The sequence below is a fragment of the Suncus etruscus genome, chromosome 17, assembly GCF_024139225.1.
Source record: "Suncus etruscus isolate mSunEtr1 chromosome 17, mSunEtr1.pri.cur, whole genome shotgun sequence".
Lineage (NCBI taxonomy): Eukaryota > Metazoa > Chordata > Mammalia > Eulipotyphla > Soricidae > Suncus > Suncus etruscus.
The window spans coordinates 22,302,842-22,324,946 of NC_064864.1; the positions used below are offsets into that span (position 1 = coordinate 22,302,842).

The window sequence follows — 22,105 nt, forward strand, 5'->3', positions numbered from 1 at the left end:
CTCATGGTTATTCCTGGCTCTGCACTTGGGTTCATTCTTGGCAATACTTGGCGACCATATGGGATGCTGGGGATCAACCCCAGATCAGACATGTGCAAGGCAAACACCCTCCCTGCTGTGCTCTGGCTCTGGTCCCTAATCTGTTTTTAGTGTGTTTGTGTGGGTCACACCCAGTAGCACTCAGGGGTTAGTCCTGGCTCTATGCTCAGAAATCGCTCCTGGCAGGCTAGGGAGACCATATGGGATGCTGGGATTCGAACCACCATCCTTCTGCATGCAAGGCAAATGCCCTACATCCATGCTATCTCTCTGGCCCCTATTTTTTTTTCTTTTTCTTTTTTTTTTGTTTTTTGGGCCACGCCCGGCAGTGCTCAGGGGTTACTCCTGGCTGTCTGCTCAGAAATAGCTCCTGGCAGGCACGGGGGACCATATGGGACACCGGGATTCAAACCAACCACCTTTGGTCCTGGATTGGCTGCTTGCAAGGCAAACACCGCTGTGCTATCTCTCCGGGCCCCCTATTTTTTTTCTTAATAGGCCTTTGGTATTGTGGGGGTTTGGAGGCCATCTCCAGCCATACCCCGTCTGCCAGTACAGACTTTGGCCTGGCAATGTTTAGAGACTAGTGTTCTGGGTACCATTGTCTCCTCAGCCTGTTTGAGTATTTCCTTAATTTATTTCTCAGTGAATGTGGGTAGAGATTCTGAGGAATGCTTTGACTTGTAGGGATTGTCTACTCACTTCCCATTATGGCTGCCTGCTGCTGCTATTTACGGGGTGGGATTTGTTTTTGTGCCACATCCAGTGGTGCTAACGGGTTTCTCCTGACTCTGCACTCAGGTTTTATTCCTGGTGAGTTCTGGGGACCATATGGGGTCAAACCCTGGCTGGCCATGTGCAAGGCTAATGCCTTCCACGCTGTGTATTATTGCTCAGGCCCCAGTAGCCTACTTCTGACCCTGTGCAATTTCCTCCTTAGATGTTAGGCAGGAAGGCCTTTGAGGTACTTTCCAGAAACAAAGGGAACTGACATGGTTTCACCCTAGTTAATATGTTCAGCATAGGCATACTTGGGTGTCTGGTCTGTCCAACTGCGTCCTCCAGCCAGTCATCAGGAGGGCTGCCTCTTCAGTGATGCTGCTTTAGGGAGGGCAGAGCTGAAGGGTTTAAAGAGCAGAAAGATGCTGCAGCCTTTCCTTTTGGTGGGTGGTGTGGTGTGGTCAAATGTACACCCAAATGCAGTCTCAAATGACAGCTTAGTTGTCAGGGCTTTTGTCTTGTTTCTGGGTAGCCTTATTCTCTCATTACTTTTTACATCTTGGTAGTGTTCAGAGGCTAGTGGCCAGCTCCATTCAAGGAGGTTGTATTGGTGGTGCCCAGGGGACCATGCAACACTTGAGATCAAACCTGGGCATCGGCGCTGGAGGTAAGGTGCCTGCCTTGCCTGCGCTAGCCTAGGACGGACCGCGGTTCGATCCCCCAGCATCCCATATGGTCCCCCAAGAAGCCAGGAGCAATTTCTGAGCGCATAGCCAGGAGTAACCCCTGAGCGTCACAGGGTGTGGCCCAAAAACAAAACAAAACAAAACAAAAAAAATATGAAAAAAAAAAAAAAACCTGGGCCTTTGGCACGCAGAACATTAACTGCAGCCTATTGAAGGTCTCTGGTAGTCTCTCTGATTCCTGAGGGCATAGATTAGTGTATCTTCTCCTTGGCTCTGTCTAAAAGAGGGAGGGGAGGGTCTTTCTGAATGATTGAGAGGGAGAATAAATAGTGGTGAAGAGCATAGGTTCTAGAGTTCTTTATTTGGCCATACCCAGTGGTGCTCAGGGTTTACTCCAGGCTGCACTCTCAGGGATTACTCCTGGCGATGCCCTGGGATCTGGTATGCCAGGAGATTGAACCCAGGTTGTTCATGTACAGTGCAAGTACCCTACCTGCTGCTGTACTCTTTCCAGCCCCCATGGTTCTGGGGTTTGAATCTTGACAACAGAGTGAACCTAGGCAAGTTGATTAACTTCCTGTGCTCTGGTTACTTGACCAGTATAGAGGGAAAGTTAGACAAATGAATATACATCTAGTGGCTAGAAGAGGGCTTGGTACACTCTTGGATAGGAGAGTGGCTTAGTGGTCAGAAGCATGTTCCAGGGAAGTAAGGAGAGGATTTGGGAAGTGAGAGGAGTTGATGCTGAACAGGGGTGTGATGGTGAGCATGACTGACTGTTCCTGACTTCACTACCTGGACACCCCTTTGCCCCTCAGTGTTCTGCTTCTTGGGGATAGCTGATTTTTCTTGTGTGTATGTAGGTGTGTGTTTTGGGGGAATGAACCTAGGGTTTCATGCATGCCAAGCATGCACTTTACTGTAACCTACATCCCCCCAACCCCTGAAATTATTTTTTTTTGGGGGGGGCCACACCCGGTAACGCTCAGGGGTTACTCCTGGCTATGCACTCAGAAGTCGCTCCTGGCTTGGGGGACCATATGGGACGCCGGGGGATCGAACCGCGGTCCGTCCAAGGCTAGCGCAGGCAAGGCAGGCACCTTACCTCTAGCGCCACCGCCCGCCCCCCCCTGAAATTATCTGCTTCTTAGGGTTAGTGAAAGGCTTACTGAACAGGTGCATGAATGCATGAATGTGCCTTTTTTTTTTTTTTTTTTTACCAGATGTTCATTGTGGGTGAGAGAGAGAGGAGAGAGAAAGAGAAAGGAGAGAGAAAGAAAAAGAAAGGAAGAGGGAGGGAGGGAGGAAGAAAGAAAGAAAAAGAAGGAAGGACGGATAGCAGGCAGGGCACTTGTTGTCAGCTGACTTGGCTTTGATACCCAGCATTCCATATGCTCCTTGAGCTTGTCCAGGAATGATCTCAGCCCAGAGCACCCCTAGGTGTGACCCAGTACCAAAACAAACCAAAAAATATGTTTATTTGTTTGGGGACCAGAGTGATAGCAAAGTGGTAAGGCATTTGCCTTGCACGCTGCTGACCTGGGGTTGACTCGGGTTCGATCCCAGCATCCACATGGTCTCCTGTATCTGCCAGAAGTGGTTTCTGAGCACAGAACTAGGAGTAACTTCTGAGTGCTGCCAGATGTGGCCCCAAAACAAAGCAAAAAAAAAAAAAGATTTTTCTTCTCCTCATTCACACATACATACAATATACACACATATATTGACCATACTTGTGTTGTTCAGGGCATACTGTGGTTCTGAGCTCAGGGGTCACTCCTGTTGGAGGGTATCAAATTGGGATTGACTGCATGCAAGGCAACCACTGTACAATCTCTCAGTTTGAGAGAATTCTTGAACAAATAGTTGTAGTTACAGAAATAACACTGCTTTTTTTTTTGGGTCACACCCAGTGGTGCTCAGGGGTTACTCCTGGCTGTCTGCTCAGAAATAGCTCCTGGCAGGCACGGGGGACCATATGGGACACCGGGATTCGAACCAACCACCTTTGGTCCTGGATTGGCTGCTTGCAAGGCAAACGCCGCTGTGCTATCTCCCAGGGCCCAATAACACTGCTTTTAGTCTTTTTTTTTGTTTTTTTTTTTTTTTTTTGTTTTTTTGGGTCACACCCGGCAGCGCTCAGGGGTTACTCCTGGCTCCACACTCAGAAATTGCTCCTGGCAGGCTCAGGGGACCATATGGGATGCCGGGATTCGAACCTTCTGCACGAAAGGCAAACGCCTTACCTCCATGCTATCTCTCCGGTCCCTGCTTTTAGTCTTGAAGCAAAATTTAAGTAAGGTTTCTTCTGGTAGTTGTTTTCTTTTCTCTTGACCCTTGCTTGTTAAATTCCAGCGCTCCTTCACAGATAGGAAGCTGGGGGCTTACAGGGCATCACCACCCAAGGGACAAGTTGGAGAGTAGAATTCACTATAGGATAGGTAGTGATTTAGGTTATGCATTTTTTTATTTGCTTGTTTTGGGGCCACATCTTGCAGTGTTCTGGCTACTGGCTCTGTTCAGGAATCACTCCTGGCCTCCTGGCAGGCTGGAGGGATGGGATGCCGAGATTCAAACCACCATCCATCCTGGATGAATGTGTGCAAGGCAAACCCCTACCACTACTGTACTATCTCTTAGTTCTCTGGTTGTGTGGGTTTTTTTAGCAGTCTTAAGTCTCTTGATTTTTAGATCTCACTATCTGTAATTTTTTGTTTGTTTGTTTTTGGGCCACACCCTGCAGCCCTCAGAGGTTAAGGTCTTTCTTTTTTTTTTTTCTTTTTTGATTTTTGGGCCACACCCGGTAATGCTCAGGGGTTACTCCTGGCTATGTGCTCAGAAGTTGTTCCTGGCTTGGGGGACCATATGGGACACCGGGGGATCGAACCGCGGTCCATCCAAGGCTAGCGCAGGCAAGGCAGGCACCTTACCTTTAGCGACACTAAGGTCTTTCTTGAACAATTCTACTGAGTGGTGAAAAAGTTTTTTGACAACCTAGCCCTTTAGGGCCTTTTATGCTAACACAGCAATCAGTGCTATGAAAGTCAGGGGTTAGGAGAGGTGCTCTCCATCTTTCTGAGGGGGAATTGCTGACTCACAGGATTGGATACTTTGTGTCCATTTTTAGAGTTGTCAAGGGTGTGGGGTGCACACTTATTGCTGCTCTAGGGTCGCTCCTGGATCTTCATTCAGGACTTACTCCTGGTGGGCTCGGGACCAAATCTAGGTCACCTGTGTGCAAGACAAGTCCTTTACCCATTGTACTGTTTCTTCAGCTCATTCCCAGAGAGTTTGTAATATTTGCTTCAAGACAGTGTGCCTCTGGTTATGAAAACTCAAAACTGAAACTCACAGGGCATCCAACATGTGCTTTATATAAGCAGCTTCTGTTCTGCTTGTCCTAAAGAATCAGACTTGATATGTTCATACTGAGGAGGTCCGTATTGCCCTTGAGAAACTCTTTAGGGACACTGGACTCTGGAGTGTGTGATGTAGGTCAAGGATGCCAGGCACACCCGCGTTCATGTGGAACCAGGAACATATTACGGGTGTTGTCTCTGGAGTATAAGAGCTTGTCTAGCTGGGGGCCTCACTACCAGTGGCGTATGGGCTCAGGCCTTCTTTAAGCCCATCTCTTTTTTTTTTTTTTTTTTTTTTTTTTGGTTTTTGGGCCACACCCGGTAACGCTCGGGTTACTCCTGGCTATGCGCTCAGAAGTCGCTCCTGGCTTGGGGGACCATATGGGACACCGGGGGATCGAACCACGGTCCGTCCAAGGCTAGGGCAGGCAAGGCAGGCACCTTACCTTTAGCGCCACCGCCCGGCCCCTTTAAGCCCATCTCAGGGATCTCTTCAGCCACAGCTGCCAAGAGTGACCTCTTGGCCAGTGGCCCACTTGCCTGGATCAGTGTGCTTTGGGGACCTGGCAATGGTATGACTTGGGTTCAGATGTTGGTTTCTGCCATGAGTTCATTTGTGTCTTCACCTTGAGCTTCAGTGTCCCAGTTTCTCCCATGAAATAGTGAAATTGCTTCCCTGAACTATGATATAATGAATGAAGCATATTAGTTGTTGAAAACCAAGTATAAGATAGCTAGTATATTACCTACCTTCCCATGGTGAAGGGTTAGCCTGAGTCCAGCTGCCTTTTTCCCCCTGGATTTTAATTGAAATGAAACAGTCATTTTGGGGGTGGGAGTGGGGGGGGCCTTGTCTCATGTTTAGGTGCTGGAGTGATAGTATAGTGGGTAAGCACTTGCCTTGTATGTAGCTGACCCGGGTTCTATCCCCAGCATCCCATATGGTCCTGAGTACTAGGAGTAATTTCCTGAGTGCAAAGCCACAAGTAAGCCCTGAGCATCATCAGGTGCAACCCTCACCCCAAGTCTTATGTTTAGATTGTTAATGTACTGAGTCATTAGTAAAATCACTTGTTGCCAACAGCTGCTGCTTCACAGCCTTTGTCTCTCACTGGGGCCTTGGTCCTGCCTTTCCACATGGTTGCTGTGGTGTCTGCCTCTTGCCAAGAGCATTTACTTTTTTTAGTTTCACTTGCAGTTCTGAAGACTTGTGGGCTTTTTTTTTTTTTTTTAAGGGGGGAGAGCTACTCCTATTGGTACTCAGAGCTTACTCCTTACTTATGTTGAGGGGGACCGCCTGTCTGTCTGTCTATCTTTCAAGCGTTGAACCCAGGTCAGTCACTTGGAATACACGCTGCCTACCCACTGTTTGATCTCTGGCCCTTTCTGGAGACTTCTTTTAGAAATGATGGGCTCTTCCCTAGAAAACTAATTCTCTCCTAACATCTTTCTGCTTATGGGGGAGGGGGAGGGGGAGGGGGAGAGTGAGAGAAAGAGAAGAGAGAAAGGAGAGATATGCTGATGATTGAACTCAGGTCCTTCATTACTACCAATACCACCAACTACATATATACTGAGCAACATTCCTATCTTCTCAAGAAGGTTTTTTAGTTTTTTTTTTTTTTTGGGGGGGGGGGTCACACCTGGTGGTGCTCAATGGCTATTCCTATCTTTGCTTATGAGTGACCCTGGCAGCATTTAGGGGACCTTATGTAATTCTGGGGATTTGTATCAGGGTTGTAGCCATTGGCTATTTGGAAAGCAAGAACCTTCCTTCCCTTCTGCCATTGCTTGGAATTCTTTCTCTTTGGAATTTCGAAGGTGATGATTTTTTAAGGTTGTACACCCGAGGGGAGAGTATGGTCATAGTACTGTGACCCCTGCCTTGCACTTCATTTTCTTTTCCTTCAGTGTGAGGGGGCTGGAGCGGTAATAGAGACAGTTAAGGTGCTTGCTTGCATATTCCCAACCACAGTTTAATAAGCCGCCTGCTTATTTCAGAGCCAGGAGTCCAGCCCCTAGCATTGCTGTATGTGATCCAACCCACCCCCTCACCAGAAACAAAACAAAAAGACAGCTCAAAAGGTTGGAGTATATGCTTTGACCCCAGCATCAAATTGTCCCCCAAGGAGAGAGCCAGGGTAGTTCCTGAGTAGTAGTACCAGGTATGGCCCACCCCTCATACCAGTATAAGTGATCAGGTTATGATGATTATTTTTGTTTTTATTGTTGGGGTCACACCCAGTTGCGCTCAGGGGCTATTCCTATCTCTAGGCTCAAAAATCGCTCCTGGCAGGCTCAGGGAACCATATGGGATGCCGGGATTCGAACCATCATCCTTCTGCATGCAAGGCAAACACCTTACCTCTATGCTATCTCTTCGGCCCCTATGATTATTATTTTAATTTGGACCATACCCAGCAGTGCTTAGGGATTACTCCCAGCTCTGTGCTCAGAAATCAGTCCTGGTGATGCTCCAACGACCATATAGGATGCAGGGATTGAATTCAGCTTGGCTGCGTGCAAGGTAAACACCCTGCCTTCTGGGTTTATAGCTTCCAGCCCTGGCTTGGTGCCTGGGGACAGAACTAGGTCTCTCTCTTTTTTTTTTTTTTTTAATCCTTTAAAAAAAAGCTATTTTATTCTTAAGAATTGCTAATTCATTTTTTTTAAATAAAATGCTATTTTAAGAAATAGCATGAGGGGCCGGGCTGTGGCGCTGGAGGTAAGGTGCCTGCCTTGCCTGCGCAAGCCTAGGACGGACCGCGGTTCGATCCCCCGTCGTCCCATATGGTCCCCCAAGAAGCCAGGAGCAACTTCTGAGCACATAGCCAGGAGTAACCCCTGAGCGTCACAGGGTGTGGCCCAAAAACCAAAAAAAAAAAAAAAAAAAAAAGAAATAGCATGAGTCGGGGCCGGCGAGGTGGCACTAGAGGTAAGGTGCCTGCCTTGCAAGCGCTAGCCAAGGAAGGACAGCGGTTCGATCCCCAGGCATCCCATATGGTCCCCCCAAGCCAGGGGTGATTTCTGAGCACTTAGCCAGGAGTAACCCCTGAGCATCAAACGAGTGTGGCCCAAAAAAACCAAAAAAAAAAAAAAGAAATAGCATGAGTTGTAGATTCTTTTTTTTTTTTTTCTTTTTGGTTTTTGGGCCACACCCAGTAGTGCTCAGGAAATTACTCCTGACTCTGCTCAGAAATCGCTCCTGGCAGGCACAGGGAACTATATGGGATGCTGGGATTCGAATTAGTCCTGGGTTGGCTGCTTGCAAGGCCAACGCCTAACTGCTGTGCTGTCTCTGGCCCCAGTCTTAGATTATTTCTTAAAACACCCAGTGGTGCTCAGGCCTTATTCTTGGCTTTACACTTAGGGATCACTCCTGGTTGAGCTCAAGGGATCATATGGGGAGTCAGGAATTGAACCCTGGTTAGCTACATGCAATATAAGCACCATACTTGCTCTACTGTCTGTCTCTTCATTGAAATTTATTCTGTATTATGCTTGGATCTATTAGAAATTGAAAATTACATTGTATCACTGCAAAGATACCAAATAGAGTCCCTTAATAAGGCCAATAAATAAATATTCATGTAAAATTGATTCAAATTCAAACCTACAGATTTATATACATAAATAGTAAAGAATTAAAAAGGTTTTCTTTTTTTTTTTTTGTTTTTGTTTTTGTTTTTGGTCATACCCAGCAGTGTTCAGGGGTTACTCCTGGCTCTGCGCTCAGAAGTTGCTCCTGGCAGGCACAGGGGACCATATGGAATGCTGGAATTTGAACCACCATTCATCCTGAATCGGCTGCACGCAAGGCAAAAATGCCCTACCGTTGTGCTGTCTCTCCGGCCCAAAAAGGTTTTCATTTTATTTTCTATATGCAAATAATGAATTACAAGTGAGAAATAAAAGAAGTACCATTGCAGTTGTACTTCAAAATATCAGGTACCTAGGAATCAGTTTAACAAAAGAGATGACTTCTTTAAGGAAAACTAACAATCACTGCTAAAAGTAATAAAAGAGGACACGAGGAATGGAAATATTTACACCTTTTTTCTCTTAATTTTGGGCCACATCCAGTGACAAAATGCTCTACCGCTTACTCCTGGCTGTCTGCTCAGACAAAAAAAAAGGATTGTAGTAATTAAAATTGGTACTGGGTGAGGCTGGAGCGGTGGTGCAAGTGGTAAGACTTCTTCCTTGCTTGCACTAGCCTAGGACGGACTGTGGTTCGATCCTCCGGCATCCTATATGGTCCCCCAAGCCCAGAGCAATTTCTGACTGCATAGCCAGAGTAACCCCTGAGTGTCGCCGGGTGTGGCCCAAAAACAAACAAAAAAACTGGTACTGGAGAATGACTCACAGGCCATTTAATAGAATTAAGAGTCCAAAGATTGTCAGCTTACATGGACAGTTGATCTTTGATAAAGGAGCAGAAAGTATAAAGTACAGCAAAAAGGCTTCATAATAGGGGCTGGAGAGATAGCACAGCAGTAGGGCATTTGCCTTGTACTCAGCAGATCCAGGACGGATGGTGGTTTGAATCCTGGCATCCCATAGGTTCCTGTGCTTGCCAGGAGCGATTTCTGAGCACAGAGCCAGGAGTGACCTCTGAGCAGAGCTGGGTGTGACCCAAAAGAAAGAAAGAAAGAAAAGCTCTCTTAATAAATGGTGCTGAGAATAAAAAACACCCCCACTTTGGTGTTTTGGGCCACACCCAGCAGCACTCTAGGTTACTCCTGGCTCTGTGCACAGAAATCACTCCTGGCAGGCTCGGGAGACCATATGGGATGCCAGGAATCAATCCGGGTTGGCCTGTGCAAGGCAGATGCCCTATCTGCTGTGCTATTGCTCTGGCGCCTGCCTTATAATTTTTTTTTTAATTTTTTGTTTTTGTGCCACACCTAACAGTGCTCAGGGTTTACTCCTGGCTCTGTTTTAGAGGTCACTTCCGCCAGGCTCGGGACCATATGTGGTGCTGGGGATAGAACCCATGTTTCCCTACTCCCTGTACTATTGTTCCAGCTTGATTTTTTTTTTTTGTTTTGTTTTGTTTTTAAGCCACATCTGGCAGCACTCAGGGGTTACTCCTGGCTCTTTGCTCAGAAATTCACTTCTGGCAGGCTCAAATGGGATACCAGGGATCGAACCCGGGTCTTTCCCAGGTCTGCCATGTGCAAGACAACTGCTCTACTGCTGTGCTATTGCTTGGCCCTGCAGCCCTGATTTTTTAAATTGTAATTTTAACCGAGTTGGAAGCAACCCTCAATTATGGCATAGCTGTGATCTTCCCCAGTTTTTATTTGGGGGGGGGGGTCAAAGAGTGTGATTCAACAGTAAAGAATTTGTCTTGCATGTGTAGGGTCCTATGTTGTTTCTTGGCACCCAGATAGATTTTGGGGGGAACAGGAGTGACAGATAGGAAGGACCTTTGCGACATTGTGGAGGGAAGTACCTGATATTTTGGGGGTGAGCATGGTGTTGGAACAATGTATGCATGCAACTCACTGACAGTAATGCTAATAACTGCATCAATAAGATGTGATATGAAAAAAAGTTGATGACTTCTGCAGAGAGGGAGTGGAACTTTATTTGGGAGAAGGGCTCCAGGAGCCACTTTGAGCAGTACCTAGTCAGTTGGTCAGAAGGTTCAGCGCTTGGCTGGGCTTCAAACCTGAGCCGCCTGCATTCAAAACAGGAGCTCCAGCCCTTTGAGCTATATTTTCAGCACTATAACTTTTTAATATTTTATTAACCTTTTTTTTTTTTTTTGGTTTGGGGGCTACACCTGGTGGTGCTAGGGCATACTTCTGGCTTGGTATTACTGGGGTCGGGGGTGGCAGCTGTCAAATGTGGCCCTCCTGTTTGTCAGGCAAGCACTCTAGCTTGTTAGGCCATCTGTTCTGGGTTACTGTGGCAACACCTGGTGATGCCGGGAAGAAAGGAGATGGGTAGTGTTGAGGGCTCGAACCCAGGGCCTCCCTGCACATGTTCCAGGTATGTGCTCTATGCCCTGGATGTTAGCTTATTAAGGATCCTGTTTCTAGCATTGGACATAGTAAGTTTTTTTAAATCAAGGCATAGTATCTTTCTTGTTAAAAGACTTAGATAAGCATGATGGGAGTAGTTTACTCTGTGCACTGCTGGGGAAAAGTCCCAGACACAGTCGCTTCGTGCTCTATAGTGTGTTTCGTGCTCTATAGTGTGTTCTGTAGGTTCTGATTCTGCTCGTGTGTATGTGGTATGTAGCCTTGGGCAGTGACTCTTCCTTCTCCTCCTGGGTATCCACAGCACAGCTTCTTTAGTGACAAGACTGTAGTTTAGTGGCTGTCTCTCACTGTTCCTGGTGTTTCCTTAACATATCTGGTGATTCTATCCACAGAGTCATCTTGTTTCCTTTCTTTTTTCCCCGTTTTCTTGTTTAGGGCTTTGGAATTTTCCCTGACAGTGCTCAGAGAACCATAACAGGTGTCTCGAACCAGTGCCATGGCTATTGCTGCTGCTTGTAGAGCAAACACCTTACTCTCATATTATCTCACTCTGGCCCCAGCGTTGTGGTTTGTGCACCACTCTTAGAGCCTGCTTCAAAGTTGCTTTCATAAACCACTCATCCTGCTCTGCTGTTGTCTGATGGGCTTCCCTGGCTCAGACTCAAGCTTTTTTTTTTTTTTTTTTGGTTTTGGTTTTAGTTTTTGGGTCACACCCGGCGGTGCTCAGGGGCTACTCCTGGCTCTCTGCTCAGAAATAGCTCCTGGCAGGCACGGGGGACCATATGGGACACCGGGATTCGAACCAACCACCTTTGGTCCTGGATCGGCTGCTTGCGGCCCCAGACTCAAGCTTTTTAGTAGTGTCTCCACTGCACTAACCCAGCCTCAGTGGCCTAGAAGATGGCATTCACTTTACTTCGTAAGGTTCTAAGGCACCATGTCTTTTTCCCATCTAGTAAGTAGATATACATTATAGACTGATGTTAAATAAGCTTTTTGGTGGTGGGGTTCTCCCACACCTGGCGGTGCTTGGGAACTACTCCCTGCAGTGGTCAGTGCACAGAGCTGGAAATCAAGCCAAAGCCTTGTGCTGAATCACATCTCCAGCCTAGGGATACACTTGTAAAATGGTAAACACCTCACCTTACAACTTGTGTCATAACATTAATTTGGCATCTTAAAATGTTCTTGATTTGCATAGCTGATTTTTTCCCCCCTTGTTTAAGTTTTAGGTCACATCAGGCCATGCTCAGGGGTTACTGTTGGTTCTGTGCTCAGGAATTACTCCTGGCAGTATTTGGGGACCATATGAGATGCCAGGGATTGAATGTGGGCTAGGCATGTGCAAGGCAATCACCCTAAATTGGGCCATAATCACAGTTGATTAAAATCCCTGTCCTGGGGCCAGAGTGATAGCACAGTAGGGGAAGGCATTTGCCTTGGACATGGCTAACCAAGGTTCAATCCCCAGCATCCTATATTGTCCCCCAAGTCTGTCAGGAGCGATTTCTGAGCATAGAGCCAGGAGTAACCCCTGAGCACCACAGGGTATAGCCTACCCCCCCAAAAAAAAGGGTATCTCTGTCCTTATTTTTCATTTTTTTAGAGCCAGAGAGCACAAAGGGTAGGGTATTTGCCTTATTCCTTTTTAATAATTTTGCTCTCACTTACCTGGAAACAATTGTGTTATGATCAACTATGTCAATGATGTGATGCATGGTCTTTATATTAAAAAAGAAAAAAGAATTCGTTTTGGGGGCCAGAGAGATAGTACAGCGGATGGGCACTTGCCTTGCATGTGGCCAACCAGGGTTTGATTTCCAGCAGTTCCTAGAGCACCGCCAGCGGTAATTTCTTAGTGCAGAGCCAGGAGTAACCTCTGAGTATCACTGAGTGTGTCCCCAAAACAAAAAAGGATCTCTGACTTGAGTTGGGCATATATATAACTTAATAATAGAGCACTTACTTTGCAGGTGCAAGGCTCTGGGTTTGATCCCCTACCAAAAAAAAAAAAGGAAATCAAATCTTTGGATTGGAAAGGTATCTCAGAGAGTCCGAGTTTGTGTTTTGCATGCTGTAGCCCCAGAATCATGAGTCTGGGTTGAGAAAATACCGCAAAGGACTGTAGTGTGCAAGCCTCTAGAGTTCAGCCTCTGAAGTATCCCAAGTATCCCTAAGAGCTGTGGAGTATAAGTCTGGTGGCCCCCAGCTCCAATGGGCCAAACAAAACAAAACAAAAACAAAACACTGGTCCCTGAGGGTTTTTCAGGGTTCATGATAGTCATCTAAGGAAGTTTTATCAGTTCATTTTTATGTTGTTTGGTGCCACACTTGGTGGTGCTCAGGGCTTACTTCTATCTGCTTTCAGGGAATCACTCCTGGTGGAGTTCGAGGGACCATTTGGGATGCAAGTGCCCCACCTCCTGTACTATCATTTTAGCCCTTATCAATTTATATTCCAGGCGTTTGGTCAATATTTGAGTAGAGTGATGGAACATTCTGTGCACTACTGTCTCCTCAGGAATGAGCTGATGTTTCTCTGCATGGGTCCCCCCTTTTCAGTTTTGGAGTTGAGCCCCGAACCTCAAATGTACTAGGCAAATAAATGCTCTGCCACTGGGCTTCGTCTGCAGCCTGCTGTATAGGTCTTAACAGCATTGCAGCCAGGACATGTCTGCAAGTGCCTGGAGAGCTGTTAAGCGGTGGCTCATTCCTGCCTCTTGACACATGCTACGTCCAGCCTTAAGTGGACAGCAGATTTTTGGGACTGGAGTTTTGGCAATGGACATTTTATTTATTGAAGAGCTGGGTGGCATCCCAGCTCTTTCTAGTTCCCTCATTGATAAAAATCACTGCTGGACTCTTGAGCTGGAGCAGCATGTGGCGGATACCAAGTTCCATCCCTGGCATCACATACGGCTTTCCTGAGTCCTTCTGGAGTGATTCCTGAGTACAGAACCAGGAGTAACTCCTGAATACAGCTGGGTGTGGCTCAAATTAAAAAAAAAAGAAAAAGAAAGAAATGGATTCCTTTTGAGAAGCTGCTTTCTTTTTCTTCATTGATTTTTGGTTAGAAGGCTTATTTTTCCTCCCAGGAGCTGTAACAGTGGAGTTGGCTGATTTTGCCTTCTCTTGTACTTTTTCTTCTTTTCTGCATTGCACCATCATCTCTTATTATATAGCAGACCTGCAACTGTTTCTTGCTTTGAACAGAACTGAAACAAGCCTTTATGGAGCATATTTTACTTAGAAAGTATAAAGAGAGAACCCTGTAAAATGCATGGAAATAATTCATTTCAAGTTAGGATATGCAGGTCATCCTGGGTCATTTTCTTCCATCAAAAAAAAAAATTTTTTTTTTTTTTTTTTTTTGGTTTTTGGGCCACACCAGGCGGTGCTCAGGGGTTTACTCCTGGCTGTCTGCTCAGAAATAGCTCCTGGCAGGCACGGGGGACCATATGGGACACTGGGATTCGAACCAACCACCTTTGGTCCTGGATCGGCTGCTTGCAAGGCAAACGCCACTGTGCTATCTCTCCGGGCCCTCTTCCATCATTTGTAATGTTCATCTAAACCCGAATTTACATGGTTTTCTTTAAGTTTCTTCCCAAATTTTCATTCTTGGGATTATTCTCTTTTAGAGGAGTGCAATGTTGGTCGAAGGCTTGTCTTACCTCTCTGTGGAAAAACACTTCAGATAGAATCTATCTTGGGTGATTTGAATCTACCTTCTTCAAGTGTCCTTGGCATTTCAGATTGAACAGAGTTTGTCTTCAGGACAAACTGGACCCTGACAACAGACTCACATGAGTATGTTGGGAAATCAGGGTGGAGTAGTGTCGAAACCTCTGGCTAGCATCCAATGGACAAAGCTTAAGATGGCTCAAGTGCATCTTCTTGTATGATTGCTTGTAATGTCCTGTTGAGAAACTCTTCTCAGGGATGCTCAACCTTCTCTGAAGATTTTGTTCATTGTTTTATTATTTTTAGTTGCTTTTTGGGCCATCCTGGCGGTGCTCAGAGGTTTATTCTTGCCATAAACTCAGGAGTTACTCCTGGCAGTGCTTGGGAGACCATATAGGATGTTGGTGGTTGAACCAAGTCAGCCTCATGCATGACAAATGCTCTACCCGTTGTACTGTCCAGCCCAGGTCTTGCTCATTGGTGAGTTTGTCTTGGTTTCTCTCACTTCTCTCTTGTAATAGGTTCTTTTTTGTTTTGTTTTGTTTTTGTTTTTGTTTTTGTTTTTGTGCCACACCCAGCGGCGGTGCTCAGGGGTTACTCCTGGCTATCTGCTCAGAAATAGCTCCTGGCAGGCACGGGGGACCATATGGGATACTGGGATTCGAACCGACCACCTTAGGTCCTGAGTCGGCTGCTTGCAAGGCAAACGCCACTGTGCTATCTCTCCGGCCCCAGTAGGTTCTTTTTTTTTTTTATTAGAATTATGTACAGGAAATTGCTTTTTTCTTTGAGGACTTTTTAAACTTTACTGAATGGAAAGTGGAGATTTAAGCTTTAGATTCCCTAAGCTTCCCACCTTTGTTCTTCCATAGCCAGGCTATGTGTGGCATCCTTTTTCCATATCAACAAATTTTAAAACATTTGTTACTTTTTTTTTTTTTGTTTGTTTTTTGTTTTTTGTTTTTGGGTCACACCCGGCAGCGCTCAGGACCTACTCCTGGCTCCAGGCTCAGAAATCGCTCCTGGCAGGCTCTAGGGACCATATGGGATGCCGGGATTCGAACCAATGACCTTCTGCATGAAAGGCAAACGCTCTACCTCCATGCTATCTCTCCGGGCCCAATTTTTGTTATTTTTGTTTTTTTTGGGCCACACCCAGCTGTGCTCAGGGATCACTCGCGGCAGTGCTGAGGTTACTGTATGGGTTTCCAAGGATCAAACCCATGTTGACTGCATGCAGAGCAAGCTCCCTACCTGTTGTATATTACTCTTTTTTTTTTGTTTGTTTGTTTTTGGATTTTGGTTTTTGGGCCACACCCGGTGGTGCTCAGGGGTTACTCCTGGCTATCTGCTCAGAAATAGCCCCTGGCAGGCACGGGGGACCATATGGGATTCCAGGATTTGAACCAATGATTTCTGCATGAAAGGCAAGCACCTTACCTCCATGCTATCTCTTCGGCCCCTGTATATTACTCTTGCCCTAAAATTTTTTTCATAATTTTTGGTTTGGGGCCCAAACCTTGCTCAGAACTTACTCCTGACTGTGCTCAGAGATTACACCTGCTAGCCTGGAAGGACCATATAGGTTGCCTGGGATCAAATATGGGATGGCTGTATGCAAGCCAACTGCCCTGACCACTGTTATTGCTTTGGCCCCATATTTTAACATTTACTTATTTTTTTAGTTTTTAGCTACATTTAATGGTACTGAATTATTATTCCTACTCAATGCTGAAGGATCACTTGTTGCTGGGTTCGGGGAGCATATGGGGTGCCAAGGATTGAACTAGGGTCAACCTCCAGTGACCTGTTGCACTCTCTGACCTCTTACTTTGCTATACTTTGCTATACCTGGCAATGCTTCTTGCTTAGTGCTCAGAGAATGGCAATCCCAGAAGTCCAATTTAGGCCTCCTGCATGAAAAGTACTTACTTCAGTCCTCTGAGCTAGTTCTTCATCCCCCATATCACTTAGCTTTGTTCATTTATCTTTTTTCTTATTTTATTTTTATTTATTTTGTGGGACTAGGTGTTTCGGCCACATCTAGTGGTCTTCATGGGCTGTTGTGACTTGACTCCATTCAGGAGCAATCCCCGATGGTGCTCAGGAAACCATATGTGGTACCAGGGATTCAAAACAGACTTGAGACCATGGCCCCATGGAAGTTGAGTGTGTTCTGTACCATCTGTCAGCCCTTATTTATCTTCTCATAGCAAAGCATCTGGATCTCTATGCACAGTCCCTAATCCGTCCTTTTTCCTGAGCAAAATGTAATTTGTTACTGCCATATTAAAAATAAGTTTTTTCGGGGGCCGGGTAGGTGGCGCTGGAGGTAAGGTGTCTGCCTTGCAAGCGCTAGCCAAGGAAGGACCACGGTTCGATCCCCCGGCGTCCCATATGGTCCCCCCAAGCCAGGGGCGATTTCTGAGCACATAGCCAGGAGTAACCCCTGAGCATCAAACGGGTGTGGCCCAAAAACCAAAAAAAAAAAATAAGTTTTTTCTTTGAATATTGAAATATTTTATTTTCTCTTTTGTATGTGTGTTTTATTTTTTATTTTGGTGGTGTGTGTGTGAAGGATTTTTTGGGCTGACCCTGACAAGTGCTGAGGGGATCACATACATGCAGGGATTTGAATAGAACTAAGGTTAACTGACTCTCTCTTTGGCCCTGTTGCTTTTTTTTTATTGTCTGGTTTCAGAGTTTTAGGTAGAAAAAATTTTTTGGCCTCTCTTTTGTTTATTTGTTTTGGTGGGTTTTGTTTTTTGTTTTGTTTGGTTTTTGGGCACTTAAGAGTTATTCCTAGCTCTGTGCTCAGAAATCACTCCTAGCAGGCTTGGGGGACCATATGGGATGCTAGGATTTCAACCACTGTCTGTCCTGGTTTGGCTTCATGCAAGGCAAACACCCTGTGCTATCTCTCTGGCCCCTGTTTGTTTTTGGAACACACCTGGTGATGCTCAGAGGTTACTCCTGGCTCTGCGCTCAGGAATCACTTCTAGTAATGGTCAGTAGACCATATGGGATGCTAGGGATCAAACCCATTTGTGACACAAATGCCCTACCTGCTGTGCTATCTCTCTGCCCCACCCCCTTCTCTTTTGATATGAAACTCTTGGTTTTTGGGTCACACCCAGTGGTGCTCAGGGTTTACTCCTACCTCTCTGCTCAGGGATCAATTCATGATGGTACTCGGAACTATATGGGTGCTGAAGGTTGAATAAAGGTTGGCCCTGTGCAAGGCAAGTGCCCTTGTACTATTTTTATAGCTGTGTTATAAACCTTTTTTGCTGATACTTTTGGGTAGGACTCAGTTCTTTTTTGTTTATTTGTTTGGGCCACACCTGGCAATGATCAGGAGTTATTTCTGGCTCTGCATTTGTAAATTACTTCTGGCAAGCTTAGGGAACCATATGAAATGTTGGCATCGTTCAGCTGTGTGCATAATAAATACCCTATCCGCTGTTCTATCACTCCAGCCCCAGGACTCAGTTCTTATGGGGCACGATACTTACTGTTCTTAACCAAAAGTCTTATTTTAATAATTTGAATCAGAGACCAGAAAATTAAAGTGCCTGGAAAGCACCTTCATTCCAGAGCCTTTTCTTCTTTCCAGGTTTCAACTTCCCATTCTGACATTACCATTAAGCAAGTGGTTTGAGCAAGAAGTGCATTAAGCGAGAAGCTTTGAGCTTCTGTCTCATGTCTGCCCTTTGGAACTGACCTTCTGTTTGGAAACAGATCAGCTTGGTGGTGTGGGTCTGAGTCTACTCTCCTATATCTGCCAGTCCTTAACCCCACGTGAATGTCTCTGAGGAGTCCTGGGCATTAGCTGGAGGGCCAGATAGGGAGTGTCAGATTTGAGTGCTCCCTTCAGCAGGCAGCAAGCACCATTCAGAGATGAGGCCTTGGGTTCTAGAGCATCTGTGGACTGGCCAACCAGAAGGTGGCCAAGGCTGGTGAGGAGGCTGCCCAGCTGGCCCAGAAGAAGAAAAAACAGCAAACGTGCTGGCATGATGCTTTGGGTTGTGAAAGAAAAGGAATCTAAGAGATGCAGAGAAGGCTGTTGTGCAATGGACAACTGACTAAATTGGGGTGTTAGTAATTGGGCATCAAGTGGGAAGTGCATTCTTCAAGATGTGTGAGAATTGAGATATATGGGGGAGGTTGGCAATCAGGTGCCAATAGATGGCTTGGATTCTAATAGCCACTATCAGTCACTGAGCTGTCAGGGGAGTGGTGGGAATGGTCAGGTTGAGTAGAAAAACAAGACACGGACAGTTCTGGACTCAAGACATCTTAGACAGTTCCCTGGCGCAGTCACAGGGATTGTGCCTTTTGGACGAAATGGGCTTTGAGGGCATAATTGTGTGTCATTCCTCATATTTGCGAAGGGTCACAGTGTTTACAACATGGTTTCTTGATGTTTTACAGTTCTGGATTTTGCTACCCTTGTTTTTCAGCTGAGGAAATGGGCTCAGGGAAGATTTTCTTTCCTTCTGCCAGACTGGAGAGTAGTTCTCTTTGTTTTGTACCCATGATGCCATAGAGTCCTTTTGAAACTGCACTGCTGTTTGTGTTTGTGTTTATCCTCGGTTCCATTATTTTATATCCTTGGTTTTACAGTCACCAGTATGTGAATCTCAGGTGGAAATGGTTAAGTCTATACAGCACCTTACTGTTTTGCACCCCTAATGTGTGGATGCTCCCTGCATAGGTGTTCTGTGTAGGGGCCAAGGGAGTTTAAAAAGTAATTTCCATAGAAACCGGTTACGTTTCCCCAGACAAGTTCTCTGGGTTCACCAAATTGGGGTCCTGTTTGTAGCCCGGTTGAGGGGACTGCTGTGGGACTCTTAGTTGGACCAGATGCGGTCTGGCACACTCTGAAACCTTATTGACGGCGTCAGTTGGTTTAATTTGAGGGAGTCAGGAGGGATCTTAACATGTGGTGCTTTCCCCTATTTACACCCTTTATGCTTTGTTAATCAACAGGAGCTTGAAGAAATCCGCAAATGTGGAATGAAAAACTTCCGTAACATCCAGGTTGATGAAGCTAATTTATTGACTTGGCAAGGGCTTATTGTTCCTGTGAGTATTGAACACTTCTTATCAGATTATTCCTCAAGGTGATATGTGTGCTGTTGGGCTTCTCTCTCCTCCCAAGTGGCTCTTGTAGGCAGCCACCAGATGCAATGAGGTGGGCTGTTGGTCTAGGGGAACATGGCAGGGACGTTAGCCTTGGGGTATTGAGTAGAATCCAGTCTTTGCTCCGGTTTTGTTACATTCTGGGGCTCCCAAGTGTTCTAGGTCTGTGCTTCTCCACTTGGGGAAGAAGTGTGTATCTCTGCTGCTGTTATTTGCATCTCCTCCAGCTTCTTTCTTTCTGCCTGGCCTCATTTGGGCCACCTTCTCCGACTTCTCTTGGGAGACAGCAGGTGTTCCACTTAGATCTTCTCTTTGCTTTCCTGCCTGGTTTTGCATTTATGTCTCTAATCCTCTGAATATCTATTCCAGGCTTTATTAACACTGCTTCCTTCCACTGTCTCAAATCCTGTTACCGGTTGACTTTAAAAAAACCCCCCCCCCCCACTTCCTTTCCTTTCCACTGTAACTTCTGCTCCCACCTTGTCTTCTAGACTTCTCTTTCTTGGGCTGATCTTGGGCACCTTCCTCACAACGCTTTCTCATAGTCTCACTGTCTTGATTCGGTGTTGCTCTTTTCCATTATTTTGCCTTCTCACCCATCTGGAAACTTGTCCTGTACTGATCTAGTTTACAGTTTACTTCTCCTGCCCCCCCTAATACAGCTTCACACTAAGCACATTTTCTCCCCTTAGTTTTTAAACTTATGGGTGCGTACCTTGGTGCCATCGACCTCAGTGTCCCTGAGCCCGAGTGCACTGCCTGAGCCCCCAGTTCTGTAACTACTTCTTTGCTACTTGTTTCTGCTCTGCTTCCTCTTAACTCAGGCCTGCAGATCCTGTTAATCTTACTTTTCTCTCATTCTGTTTTTATTTCTTGGGGACCCTGTTTTTATTTTTATTTTTTTCCTCTAGAATTATAGGTGGTGGTTCTATATAAAGTGCCACCTCTCCTCCATTTGGACCTTTTCCCCACTTTCCCTTTAGTTTATGACCTCACTTGGACTTTGTGCACCTTCAAACTCCCTTGCTTACACCTGGAACTTCTGTGGATATGCTTCCCTTTCTGCCTGTTCTTTCATATCAACACACGTTCTGTTTTCCTCATGTTCTCCACTTGAGCCTCAGACCTGTCCCCTTTGCCCTACTATGTTCTCCAGTCTTTTCTTCTATGGGCACACTGGCTGTGTTGCCAAAGCAGAACACCGAACATGCTTACTGTAAGTACCTCCTTCTTGATAGTTTATGATTTTAGTTACGTATTTAAAATAAAAAATAAAAGTTACTTTTGTTTTTGAATCACACTTACTAGTGATCAGGAGTTATTACTGGCTCTGCACTCAGGGATCACTCCTGGCACTGCTTTGGGTGACCACATGTAATGTTGGGGATTGAACCCAGTTTGTCTGCATGTAAGGCAAGCCACCTTACCTGCTGTATGATTCTAGCCCCTCTTTTACTTACTTTACACATTGACCCAGTATGTTACACCTGTGTCTCCCACTGGAATGTGGTTTAATTAACACACATTTTGGCACTGGCTGAAAGAAAAGAACCTGTACATTTGAACAGCAAACAGTGGCTTGTAGTTTTTTGCCACAGTTATTTGAGTAACTAAGATGTAGTTTGTAGCATGTCAGTACTTGCTAAAAAGTTTGAGTCCTGTTTAGTTTTTTTTGTTTTGTTTTGAAGATGAATCAAAACTATCTTTTTTTGTTTTTGATTTTGTGCCACATGGTCAGTGCTCAGGGGTTTCTCCTGGAGGTGCTTCGGGGATCATATGGGTAAGGGGATTAAACCTGAGTAAGCTATGTGAAAGGCAAGTGCCCTACTCGCTGTGCTATCTCTCTAGCCTGAATCTAAACCATCTTTGGATTCCTTGGGGCACAGGACACAGTCTGAATGGTGAAATTCCTGAGCCCAAAAGGTTGACTGGTGATGCCAGCCCTTGTCTGCTCTACGACCACTTAAAGGTGCTGAGTGGAGGGTTGGCTACCTCCCCCCTTTTCTGAGATTTTCTGAGATATGAGTAATCTTGATGAGTTTTTTTTTGGGGGGGGGTACACCTGGTGACACTCAGAGTTTACTCCTGGTTCTGCGCTCAGAAATTGCTTCTGGCAGGCTGGGGGACCAACCATATGGGTTGCTGGGAATTGAACCCTGGTCCATCCCAGGTTGCCTGTGTGCAAGGCAAATACCCTACTGTTACACTATTGCTTCAGCCCCCAAATTGTATAGGTTTAATTTAAACCCCCATCCTTTATGGCCATACCTGGTGGTGCTAAGAGGTTAGCTCCATGTTCAGGGATCACTCCTGGAGGGCTTGGGGGACCATATGGGATGTTGGAGATCAAACCCGGGTTGGCCATATGCAAAGCAAACACCCTACCTGCTGTGCTAGCCAGCCCCTAAATTTTTTTTTGTTTGTTTTTGTTTTTGGGTCACACCCGGCAGTGCTCAGGGGTTATTCCTGGCTCCAGGCT

The 22,105-nt window shown here is 45.9% G+C and overlaps 1 protein-coding gene across 2 annotated transcripts in view; it reads left to right on the forward strand.

The window, feature by feature from the left end:
- Positions 1–22,105, forward strand: part of UBE2L3 (ubiquitin conjugating enzyme E2 L3) — a 62,484-nt gene that overhangs the window by 11,720 nt on the left and 28,659 nt on the right. Inside the window, exon 2 of one of the 2 annotated variants that reach the window (XM_049790748.1) lies at positions 19,474–19,569. The exons of the other annotated variant lie outside the window; for it this stretch is intronic. Within the exon in view, the coding sequence (XP_049646705.1) occupies positions 19,474–19,569 (96 nt within the window). The remainder of the gene's footprint in view (positions 1–19,473; positions 19,570–22,105) is intronic. 2 annotated transcript variants of the gene reach the window in all.